At 42.4% G+C, this 12,727-nt stretch overlaps 1 protein-coding gene across 2 annotated transcripts in view; it reads right to left on the reverse strand.

The window, feature by feature from the left end:
* Nucleotides 1–12,727, reverse strand: part of LRRC20 (leucine rich repeat containing 20) — an 831,027-nt gene that overhangs the window by 543,823 nt on the left and 274,477 nt on the right. For both annotated transcript variants that reach the window (XM_077259152.1, XM_077259153.1), the window contains exon 3: nt 9,789–9,938. In XM_077259152.1, coding sequence (XP_077115267.1) covers nt 9,789–9,938 — 150 coding nt within the window. The remainder of the gene's footprint in view (nt 1–9,788; nt 9,939–12,727) is intronic.

A 12,727-nucleotide genomic window follows, 5' to 3' on the forward strand; every position in this document is an offset into this window, starting at 1 on the left:
CGGTGGCCGCTTGTGGAATTGGACTTGTCATCCTCTTTCCTGTTTCACCTGGTTCCATCAGTAGTGGGTGTCGCTATTTAAGCTCATTTCTCTGGTGGTTTCTTGCCGGTCAACAATGTTATCTGATGCCTCTCAGTGCTTGTTCCTGCTTCTAGACAACTACTAGATAAGTTGGACTTTTGTCCATGTTTTGTTTTGCCTATTTGTTCCAGTTCACAGCTGAAGTTTTGTTACTGTGTCTGGAAAGCTCTCGTTGATCAGGGATTGCTACTCTGGCGTTATGAGTTAATGCCAGAGTTTAAGGTAATCTCTGGATGGTGTTTTGTTAGTGTTTTTCTGCTGACCATGAAAGTATACTATCTGTCTTCTGCTATCTAGTAAGCGGACCTCAAATTTGCTAAGACTATTTTCCTGCTGCGTTTGTTGTTTCATCTGAACTCACCGTCATTATATGTGGGGGGCTACTGTCTTCTTTGGAATATTTCTCTAGAGGTGAGCCAGGTCTTATATTTCCCTCTGCTAGCTATTTAGGTCTTAGGCCAGAGCTGGGCATCTAGCGATAAATAGGAAATGCTACCTGGCTATTTCTAGTTGCGCGGCAGGCTTAGTTCATGGTCAGTATAGTTCCATCTTCCGAGAGCTTGTCCCTCTATAGGCTTGCTATGATCTCTGCCTGCAGAGATCATGACAGTTTGACCGGCCCCTAAAGTGTTAAAGACCCAGGTTGAGAAAGGAGAGTTATAAGAAGTCTGCTGGAATTTTTTTTTTTTTTTTTTTTCCTCCAGTCTGCCTTGCTGCAGTCTTTTTTCTCTCTCTCCTCCTAATCTCTGTATGCTCTGTGTGCACCTGACAATAATGGATTTCCAGAGTGTAACTGCGGGTTTGAATAATCTCATCACGAAAGTACAAAATTTACAAGATTTTGTGGTACATGCTCCGGTATCTGAGCCGAGAATTCCTTTGCCGGAGTTCTTCACAGGGAATAGAGCTAGCTTCCAGAATTTCCGAAATAATTGTAAGCTTTATTTGTCCCTGAAGTCTCGTTCAGCTGGAGACCCTGCTCAGCAGGTTAGGATTGTGATTTCCTTGCTCAGGGGTGACCCTCAAGATTGGGCCTTCTCATTGCCAGCAGGGGATCCTGCGTTACGCGATGTGGATGCGTTTTTTCTGGCCTTGGGCTTGCTTTATGAGGAACCTCATTTGGAACTTCAGGCAGAAAAAACTTTGATGGCACTATCTCAGGGGCAAGACGAAGCTGAAGTTTTCTGCCAAAAATTCCGTAAATGGTCTGTGCTTACTCAGTGGAATGAGTGCGCCTTGGCGGCAACTTTCAGAGAAGGTCTCTCTGATGCCGTTAAGGATGTTATGGTGGGGTTCCCTTTGCCTGCAGGTCTGAATGAGTCCATGACAATGGCTATTCAGATTGATAGGCGTCTGCGGGAGCGCAAACCGGTGCACCATCTGGCGGTGTCTATGGAAAAGACGCCAGAAAGTATGCAGTGTGATAGAATTCTGTCCAGGAGCGAGCGACAGAATTTTAGACGGAAGAATGGATTGTGTTTCTATTGTGGGGATTCTACTCATGTTATATCAGCATGCTCTAGGCGTACAAAGAAGCTTGATAAGTCTGTTTCCATTGGCACCATTCAGTCTAAGTTTATTTTGTCTGTAACCCTGATTTGCTCTTTGTCATCCATTGCCACGGACGCCTATGTTGACTCTGGCGCCGCCCTGAGTCTTATGGATTGGTCCTTTGCCAATCGTTGTGGTTTTGATTTAGAGCCTTTGGAGACTCTTATTCCTCTGAAGGGGATTGACTCCACCCCATTGGCTAATAATAAACCACAATACTGGACACAAGTAACCATGCGTATCAATCCGGATCACCAGGAGAGTATTCGTTTCCTGGTGCTGTATAATTTACATGACGATTTGGTACTGGGATTGCCATGGTTGCAGTCTCACAACCCAGTCTTGGACTGGAGAGCAATGTCTGTGTTGAGCTGGGGATGTAAGGGTATTCATGGGGACGTACCTTTGGTTTCTATTTCGTCGTCCATTCCCTCTGAAGTCCCTGAGTTCCTCTCTGATTATCAAGACGTCTTTGACGAACCCAAGCTTGGGTCGTTACCTCCGCACCGTGAGTGCGATTGTGCCATAGATTTGATACCGGGTTGTAAATATCCAAAGGGTCGTTTGTTTAATTTGTCTGTGCCGGAACATGCTGCTATGCGGGAATATATAAAGGAGTCTTTGGAAAAGGGACATATTCGTCCATCTTCTTCTCCCTTGGGAGCTGGGTTTTTCTTTGTCTCAAAAAAAGGCGGCTCTTTGAGACCATGTATTGATTATCGGCTTCTGAATAAGATCACTGTTAAGTATCAATACCCATTGCCATTGCTTACTGATTTGTTTGCTCGTATAGAGGGTGCTAAGTGGTTCTCTAAAATTGATCTTCGTGGGGCGTATAATTTGGTGCGGATCAGGCAGGGGGATGAGTGGAAGACCGCATTTAATACGCCCGAGGGCCACTTTGAGTATTTGGTCATGCCTTTTGGTCTTTCTAATGCCCCTTCAGTTTTCCAGTCTTTTATGCATGATATTTTCCGCGATTTTCTGGATAAATTTATGATAATATATCTGGATGATATTCTGATTTTTTCTGATGACTGGGACTCTCATGTCCAGCAGGTCAGGAGAGTTTTTCAGGTTCTGCGGTCTAATTCTTTATGTGTGAAGGGGTCTAAGTGCGTTTTTGGGGTCCAGAAAATTTCCTTTTTGGGGTATATTTTTTCTCCCTCTTCCATTGAGATGGATCCCGTCAAGGTGCAAGCTATTTGTGACTGGACTCAGCCCTCCTCTCTTAAGGGTCTTCAGAGATTTTTGGGCTTTGCCAACTTTTACCGCCGATTTATTGCTGGTTTTTCGGATGTCGTTAAACCACTGACTGATTTGACCAGACAAGGCGCTGATGTTGCTAATTGGTCCCCTCATGCTGTAGAGGCCTTTCAGGAGCTTAAGCGCCGTTTTGCCTCTGCCCCTGTGTTGCGTCAGCCTGATGTGAATCTGCCTTTTCAGGTTGAGGTTGACGCTTCGGAGATCGGAGCTGGGGCAGTGTTGTCGCAGAAAGGTTCCGACTGCTCCGTCATTAGGCCTTGTGCCTTCTTTTCTCGTAAATTTTCGCCCGCAGAGCGGAATTATGATGTTGGGAATCGGGAGCTTTTGGCCATGAAGTGGGCGTTTGAGGAGTGGCGCCATTGGCTCGAGGGGGCTAGGCATCAGGTGGTGGTATTGACTGACCACAAAAATTTGATTTATCTTGAGACTGCCAGACGCCTGAATCCTAGACAGGCGCGCTGGTCTTTATTTTTTTCTCGCTTTAATTTTGTGGTGTCATACATACCGGGTTCTAAGAATGTTAAGGCAGATGCCCTTTCTAGGAGTTTTGACCCGGACTCTCCTGGTAATTCTGAACCCACAGGTATCCTTAGGGAGGGAGTAGTTTTGTCGGCCGTTTCTCCTGATCTGCGGCGGTCCTTGCAAGAGTTTCAGGCGGATAGACCGGATCGTTGTCCGCCTGATAGACTGTTTGTTCCGGATGATTGGACCAGCAGAGTCATCTCTGAGGTACATTCTTCTGCATTGGCAGGTCATCCCGGAATTTTTGGTACCAGGGATTTGGTGGCAAGATCCTTCTGGTGGCCTTCCCTGTCACGAGATGTGCGAGTCTTTGTGCAGTCATGTGACGTTTGTGCTCGGGCCAAGTCTTGTAGTTCTCGGGCTAGCGGACTGCTGTTGCCCTTGCCTATTCCTAAGAGGCCTTGGACACACATCTCGATGGATTTTATTTCAGATCTGCCTGTTTCCCAGAAGATGTCTGTCATCTGGGTGGTCTGTGACCGTTTCTCTAAAATGGTCCATTTGGTTCCTCTGCCCAAGTTGCCTTCTTCTTCTGAGTTGGTTCCTCTGTTTTTTCAGAATGTTGTCCGATTGCACGGTATTCCTGAGAATATTGTTTCTGACAGAGGTACCCAATTTGTGTCTAGATTTTGGCGGGCATTCTGTGCTAGGATGGGCATAGATTTGTCTTTTTCATCTGCTTTTCACCCTCAGACTAATGGCCAGACCGAGCGGACTAATCAGACCCTTGAGACATATCTGAGGTGTTTTGTCTCTGCTGACCAGGATGATTGGGTTGCTTTTTTGCCATTGGCAGAGTTCGCCCTCAATAATCGGGCCAGTTCTTCCACCTTGGTGTCCCCGTTTTTCTGTAATTCGGGGTTTCACCCTCGATTTTCCTCCGGTCAGGTGGAATCCTCGGATTGTCCTGGAGTGGATGCGGTGGTGGAGAGATTGCATCACATCTGGGGGCAGGTTATGGACAATTTGAAGTTGTCTCAGGAGAAGACTCAGCGTTTTGCCAACCGTCATCGTCGTGTTGGTTCTCGGCTTTGTGTTGGAGATTTAGTGTGGTTGTCTTCTCGTTTTGTCCCTATGAGGGTCTCTTCTCCTAAGTTTAAACCTCGGTTCATCGGCCCTTATAGAATATTGGAGATTCTTAATCCTGTTTCTTTCCGTTTGGACCTCCCTGCGTCCTTTTCCATTCATAACGTTTTTCATCGGTCGTTATTGCGCAGGTATGAGGTACCTGTTGTACCTTCAGTTGAGCCTCCTGCTCCGGTGTTGGTTGAGGGTGAGTTGGAGTACGTTGTGGAGAAAATTTTGGACTCTCGTGTTTCTAGACGGAGACTCCAGTATCTGGTCAACTGGAAGGGTTACGGCCAGGAGGATAATTCTTGGGTCAATGCATCTGATGTTCATGCTTCTGATCTTGTTCGTGCCTTCCATAGGGCTCATCCTGGTCGCCCTGGTGGATCTGGTGAGGGTTCGGTGCCCCCTCCTTGAGGGGGGGGTACTGTTGTGAATTTGGATTCTGGGCTCCCCCGGTGGCCGCTTGTGGAATTGGACTTGTCATCCTCTTTCCTGTTTCACCTGGTTCCATCAGTAGTGGGTGTCGCTATTTAAGCTCATTTCTCTGGTGGTTTCTTGCCGGTCAACAATGTTATCTGATGCCTCTCAGTGCTTGTTCCTGCTTCTAGACAACTACTAGATAAGTTGGACTTTTGTCCATGTTTTGTTTTGCCTATTTGTTCCAGTTCACAGCTGAAGTTTTGTTACTGTGTCTGGAAAGCTCTCGTTGATCAGGGATTGCTACTCTGGCGTTATGAGTTAATGCCAGAGTTTAAGGTAATCTCTGGATGGTGTTTTGTTAGTGTTTTTCTGCTGACCATGAAAGTATACTATCTGTCTTCTGCTATCTAGTAAGCGGACCTCAAATTTGCTAAGACTATTTTCCTGCTGCGTTTGTTGTTTCATCTGAACTCACCGTCATTATATGTGGGGGGCTACTGTCTTCTTTGGAATATTTCTCTAGAGGTGAGCCAGGTCTTATATTTCCCTCTGCTAGCTATTTAGGTCTTAGGCCAGAGCTGGGCATCTAGCGATAAATAGGAAATGCTACCTGGCTATTTCTAGTTGCGCGGCAGGCTTAGTTCATGGTCAGTATAGTTCCATCTTCCGAGAGCTTGTCCCTCTATAGGCTTGCTATGATCTCTGCCTGCAGAGATCATGACAGGGGACACTCGCTTGGCACGGGATTCAAGCACTTAGGCACGGTTTTTCTACTTAAACAGTCCACACGGTTTATTATGGCATCATAAACCTGATTATGCACAGTTCATCATATACACTTCATAGAACACAATAGGCACCGACTGGTGACATTAAGTTGCAGCTTTATCTTTAGACACTTCATATTCGGCTTTATCTCACGGACACTAAACATGCTGGACCTCTCACTTTGTCCAGTTACCATGGGTGTCCGTACGCCGAACAGTTCATCAATGTCCCTAGTCATATAGCGCACATGACATTGGGTCTCGGTCTCTAAACATGCTGATCCTTATCTGACCAGTTGCCGTGGGTGACCGCACAGCACCCCATACTCTGGGTTACCTTCTAGGAGCTCCTGCTCCATAAGCTGACTCATGTCAGTACTCACTCTCTCAGGGAAGCTGGGATCACCGTCCCGGGCAATGCTTTGCTCACCAGGCCACCTGACAGTCCAGATCCTCAGACAGGCTGTAGCTTCCCCAAATGAAGAGCCATCACGGACTCTGCACACGTGTCCTCTCTGTGCGCTATTCAGGACGTCCATCCCCATCTGGGACAGTCCAACACACAGACCCCCAGGTCCAAGGCCTCCCCATGTGCTCTCAGGGATCAAGTCCTACTCCCAGGACCTCCCAACCCAGAGGCCCTCCAGGACCTGGTACACAGACCACTCAGATCCATCCATTTTTCCCCATGTGACCACCTGGTCACATTATATACTTGTAGCCAGTCCCATAGGTGGGAGATGGCTAGTTCAACCATTATAACCACAGATATGCCTCCATGCATATCCTGAGGAGCACATGAAGCGCCCGCTAGCTGTAACAGGGGTCACTGCATCACAACATTTAAGTTGAACTTTTTGGTCATTGCCTCATTACCACATGGACATGAAAGCAGCTGCCTTACACCTTGCATATAGCTTGCATTTAAGTGTGTAAAACGTCTTAAAGGAATATATCTGTTCAAAGAACAGGGTGGCTATAGCCAGGAGAGCATCTATTCATTTCAAGTATTCTTATATGGTGAATCTCACCCCGAAGGCTTTGCTAAAACTCAGTGGTCTGCCTGATTTGCAATGTTGCAACGTGATGGTATTCAACCTATAATGGAACATCTGTAAGAACAGCAAAAAGGCAGTAACTGATTATGTCATGCAGCAGGCAAACTGGACCTAGCATTACTTTAAAATCTGTCATTAGAAACACTTGAAAGAGGCTACTAAATTAGCCATTATGCATCAAATATGACAATTATATTTAGATTGGAAAAAACACTCACAAAAAATTCCACAGAGGATGGTGGATCATGCTACAAAACGGGAGGTAAAAAAGGCAATATGCATCAAAAATATACAAAAATATCAAAATCCTTTACTGATAAAAACAGATGGGGGGGAGACACAGCAATAAAATACCGACATAAACAGCAGGAGAGGGTATCACATCACATTACATGAACAGTAGATATATATAAATCGAGTAAGTACAATACATGCAGCTCCACACGGTATAACCTTTCCTGCTGAAATGGTGCCAGCCCCAAGGCGCGTTTTGGCAACATGTCTGGGGGTGAGGATGAAGAAAGAACAGCAATTTCTACATGTTCAATATGCCACTCTGGAACTGTTGTGGACACTCAAGGTTAATGTTAAAAGTAGTAGGATGAGGGGAGGAAGGAGAAGAAGCAGGAGCAGCAACAGGTAGAACTGAGGCAAAACAGCACAGGCAAGAGATGAGGCTGACAATCACAAGTACACAGCATCCAAACCCCAGCTTTTACTGATCTGGGGCACATACCCTAAATCTTAAACAGTATAAGAAGTCTGCTAGTTCACGGAGTTATTAAACAGCCTTGTGAAAAACACTTTCAATTGCTATTGTTAATACAAAGGATGAATTGACTTTAAAGGACAGATATTTCAACATGTGGATGGTAAGATATATTTTAATAAAATCAATAATTTGTGATGCTTGGTTTTCTGTGGTTAGTAGTGATTATTTCTCCCCATTTGTGTCATGGTAAAACAGAGAGAAGCAAAATTGTCTGAAAAAAACCCAGTTCAAATTATTCCGGTGTACTTCTGCTACAGAGCAGCAGCCTGGGATAGACTGTTTGCCACTTGGATCAGAAAGGGGAATTTAGCATTTTTCTGTATTCAACTTTTCAAAATAAGAATTAATTTGTTTGCTGTGTGGATATATGATAGATCTGAGCATGTGAATGCCTTCTGTTTGAAAAAGGATTTTGTATGTACTTTAATTCAAACTCCAAGCAAATTTTCACAGTCTGTGAAACAGAGATTACAAGGAAATTTAATGAAATGTAATTTTTGTTAGAAAAGTTCCACCTGACAATAAGCATATTGCATGTAATACCAATAAGAAAATGGAAGACATAAAAGACCAATGATAATCTCAATTGATCTGGGGCACCATGCAAGATCTTACCCCATGGGGTCAAAAGGATCACAAGAATGGTGAGCAAAAATCACAGAACCACACGGGGGGACCTAGTGAATGATCTGTATAGAGCTGGGACCACAGTAACAAAGGCTACCATCAGTAACACTACGCCGCCAGGGACTCAGATCCTGCTGTGCCAGACGTGTCCCCCTGCTTAAGCCAGTACATGTCTGGGCCCATCTGAAGTTGCTAGAGAGCATTTGGATTATCCAGAAGAGTATTGGGAGAATGACATATGGTCTGATGAAACCAAAGTAGAACTGTTTGGTAGAAACAAAACTCGTTGTCTTTGGAGGAGACAGAATGCTGAGTTGCATCCAAAGAACACCATATCTATTGTGATGCATGGGGGTGGCAACATCATGCTTTGGGGCTGTTTCTCTGCAAAGGGACCAGGACGACAGATCCGTGTACATGAAAGAATGAATGGGGCCATGAATCATGAGATTTTCAGTGCAAACCTCCTTCCATCAACAAGGGCATTGAAGATGAAACGTGGATGGGTCTTTCAGCATGATAATGATCCCAAGCACACAACCAGGGCAATGAAGGAGTGGCTTCGTAAGAAGCATATGAAGGTCCTGGAATGGCCTAGCTAGCCTCCAGATCTCAACCCCATAGAAAACCTTTGGAGAGAGCTGAAAGTCCGTATTGCCCAGCGACAGGTCCAAAACATCACTGCTCTAGAGGAGAACTGCATGGAGGAATGGGCCAACATACCACCAACAGTGTGTGCAAACCTTGTGAAGACTCACAGAAAACCTTTGACCTCTGTCATTGCCAGCAAAGGATATATAACAAAATATTGAGATGAACATTTGTTAATGATCAAATACTTATTTTCCATCATAATTTGCTAAATAAATCTTGACAAATCAGACAAGTTGATTTTCTGGATTGTTTTCTCATTTTGACTCTCATAGTTGTGGTCTACCTATGATGTCAATTACAGGCCTCTCTCATCTTTTTTAGTGGGAGAATTTGCACAATTGGTGGCTGATAAAATACTTTTTTTTCACCAACTGTAGTTTTCTTCTCCTCTTTCTTAGTGTGGCACACACAGACACACAATGCAAAGATTGACTCAACTTGTTTCCTTTTTATCTTGTTTCATGTGTGATTTTCATTCCCACAGGTGAGTTGGAACGAGCATCATATGCTTGAAACAAAGTTGTTTACCCACAATTTCAGAAAGGTGCCAATAATTTTGTCAGGACCAATCTGGGGTTTTTGTGTGAAATTATGTCCAATTTCCTTTTTTCCTTTTTTTTTGTGTGTTGTTCCAATACACGCAAAGAAAAAAACATGTGCATAACAAAACATGCAGAAATGCAATAACTTTCTGGAAGAAATACTTCATTTTCTGGAACAATTTTAAGAATGCAAAGACCTTTGCCATGAATGTATATCATAATCCATCTGCCCCTTCATATTAGCAACTGGTAAGGTCTCAGCACCCACAGTTTACTTCTGACATGTCAACATGAGATGTCCAGAATTTTTTTATTTTAGAAATTATACGTATTCTTTAATATATACAATGTGACTGGTATACAAGGGCTTGGTAGTTACAATTGCAGGTTCCCATCAAAGCTCAAAAGACCATTGTTGTTTTTTAGCTACACAGCAAATTGGGATGTTAGCACATACCTTGTAGTTCTTTGAAATTAGTACAGAATTTTCCTGGAAGGCTTTTAAGCTGATTATTAGTCAGTGAGATTGAGAGGATTTTGTCAGCAACTGCACTTGTGGCTAAATACAACCCGGTTGGGAAAGAGCTCAGTTCACAGTCTGATAAATCTGCAGAAAAAAAAATGATGATGTCAGTAACAGTAAATTATTGTATTTTCTTCTCAATTGTAATTTTGTTCCATTTAAAATACTTGTTCATCTACTTATTTCTAATGAAACATGATTTGGCAATATTTAGGTTGAATTAGTATTGACAGATGAATCTTTAGTAGAGGCCAAGAAAGAAACATAATAAAAGTTAAAATTATTTTGAAACATTGGGAAGCAATGAGGCAAATGCATGCTTAATAACATCTCTGGCATAAAACAATCTGCACAAATTTATTAGTAAATTTCTTTTTTTTTTTTAGATTAGCATACAGTTTTCTTTTGGCTCGATAAACAGTTTATAATCCCGAGATCTCAATCTACTCCTGCGCTGCTTCTGGTGGCCATTTTCCCAAAGCCCACTGCTGGGAACTGAATGGAAGAAGGGACTCCATTCACTGGCGCCTACATCTAATGAGCACCCAGACACTGCAGCATCACCGCACTCCTGACTTTGGCCTCCTGAAGCAGCAACAATTACTCGTCAATGAGGATGCCAAGAAATGTGTAAAATTAAGGACCATAACATCTGTGGTCAGCTAAGCAGACTTAGTGCAGCAGATGAAAGGCACATCATGCTTACTTCTCAAAACTGGAAGACATAGAGCACTGACATCAGCTCAGAAATAGCAACAAGTGGTGCCCGGCTATACCACTTGCTGCTTGAAGAAGTCTGGCCAGAAGTGGTCTTCATGGAAAAATTTTGATAAAAAAAAACATAACTTCGACATGGAAACAAGGCAAAGTGACTGACTATATCCAGGTATGAGATTCAGAAAAATAGCAGCAGGTGCTCAGGACGGATACGTCAAAATTTGAAATATTTGACTGGAACAAAAGGCAGTTTGTTTAGTGAAAGGATGGAGAACAATACAATAATGAGTGTCTGCAGGCAATAGTAAAGCATGTTGGAAGTTCTTTGCAAGCGTGGGGTTAGAGTTCAGTAAATGGAGTTTGGTCAAGATGAATGGTGTGTCAATGCTGAGAAATATAGGCAGATACTTAACCATCATGCTATACTATCAGGGAGGCATTTGATTGTCTCCAAATTTATTCTGCAACAGGACAATGACCCTGAACATACAGCCAATATAATTAAGAACTATCTTCAGCATAAAGTCATGTTGAAAGTAGCGATATGGCCCCCCACTGCATCCTGATCTCAACATCATCGAGTTTGTGTGGAATTCCATGAAGAGACAAAAGGATTTGCAGAAACCTTTCTCCACAGAAGATCTGTAGTAAGCTCTTCAACATTTTTGCAACAACCTTGCTGGTGAGTTCTTTCAAAAGCTGTGTGCAGATGTACCTAGAAAAATGGATGCTTTGACAAAAAGCATATTCACACCAAATATTGATCTGATTTACATTTTTTTATTCAATTTGCATTTTGTTAATTGATTAAAAAAACTAAAAAAAACTATTAACACTTCTATTTTTTAAAGGATTCTTACTCCGCAGCACTTTTTCCACACCTACCTAAACTTTTTCCACCGCACTATATGTTGATATTACTAGTTTGTACTAGATATTTCAGTTTGATATTACTAAAGCTTTGTTTGCATTAAAGAGAATGAAAGAGATTATTCACAGTCCAATTACACTTCAGAGCGTCATGCGCATTTTCTCAGAGCAAATGGAGTCTTTGGAGCACTTTTGAATCACATTGAGTCAATTTGCTGCATTATGATTTTTCCTGGGCAAATTTGGAGAAGCTGATGAATATGAATTTCATTAGCTTTGAACATCTCAATTTATTAATATTCTTTATCTGCTCTGTTGGAAATTCCTAGTACTTATTTCTGAATGATCTCTTCACACCCATGTTTAGATTAAAAAAAACAACAATTCTGAATACAAGCAGTAGCTTATCTGTTTTGCAGCAGAAATCCTAATGACAAGATCCACTTATTTGAACTCCTATGAGTATTCACATTTTGACAGCCTGTAACCTTTTGCTGATGATTTCAAGCTAAGTCTTACAAAAATAACTTAAAATGATGACATTTACATAACTACAAAAGTACAATTCTGACATGTCACTCTGAGTTTTGACTGAAAATCACGACAGTATGTGGAATGTGCTGTCCAAAGTTGAAAGCTTAATTGAGTTTGTCTGTTCAAAACCTTTTACAGTGACCAGTTCAAAAAGACAGAACTGATTCATTTACATAAAAAGTTGGATACCGCAGTGAATAAATGTTTCATCACCTTTGACATAACTGCCTCTTTTTACAAAGAAATACATCTGATAACTTATAATATTAATGAAAAAAACACAGCAAAGAGTTTGAGTTACTTCTTCTTGACCTGAATGAAACCCTTTTTTACAATCATATGTCTATACAAGGCAATTTGCATAAATTTAGTCCAGTTTAAAGCTTATTTTGAGAAGAAACTGCCTTTCTTGGGCTTTTAAGGAGGCATTCCTATCTCATGGTTAGCTCATAATGTGATAGTCTACATGACCTTTTAATCCCTGACAAAGATAATTGTGAAAGAGCTTCTTACAAATGCTTGTATAAAAATGATCTTGTCATGTAAACAGGCTGCTGATGACTTGATGAATGAGCAAAATGCTTGTTCATCTTGTGAAATGATCTTTTGTGGCCATAAAAGATCATTGTTCTCAGCGGTGCATCATCTTATTGAGCTGCCGAGAAACATAGCAGTGTATGTGCACGGTCTGTGTAAAAAGACATTTAAACGACTACCGATCGTTAAGGATTGCCAATCGGTGGTTGTATCAT

This window comes from Ranitomeya variabilis, chromosome 4 (assembly GCF_051348905.1).
Source record: "Ranitomeya variabilis isolate aRanVar5 chromosome 4, aRanVar5.hap1, whole genome shotgun sequence".
In the NCBI taxonomy this organism is placed as follows: Eukaryota; Metazoa; Chordata; class Amphibia; order Anura; family Dendrobatidae; genus Ranitomeya; species Ranitomeya variabilis.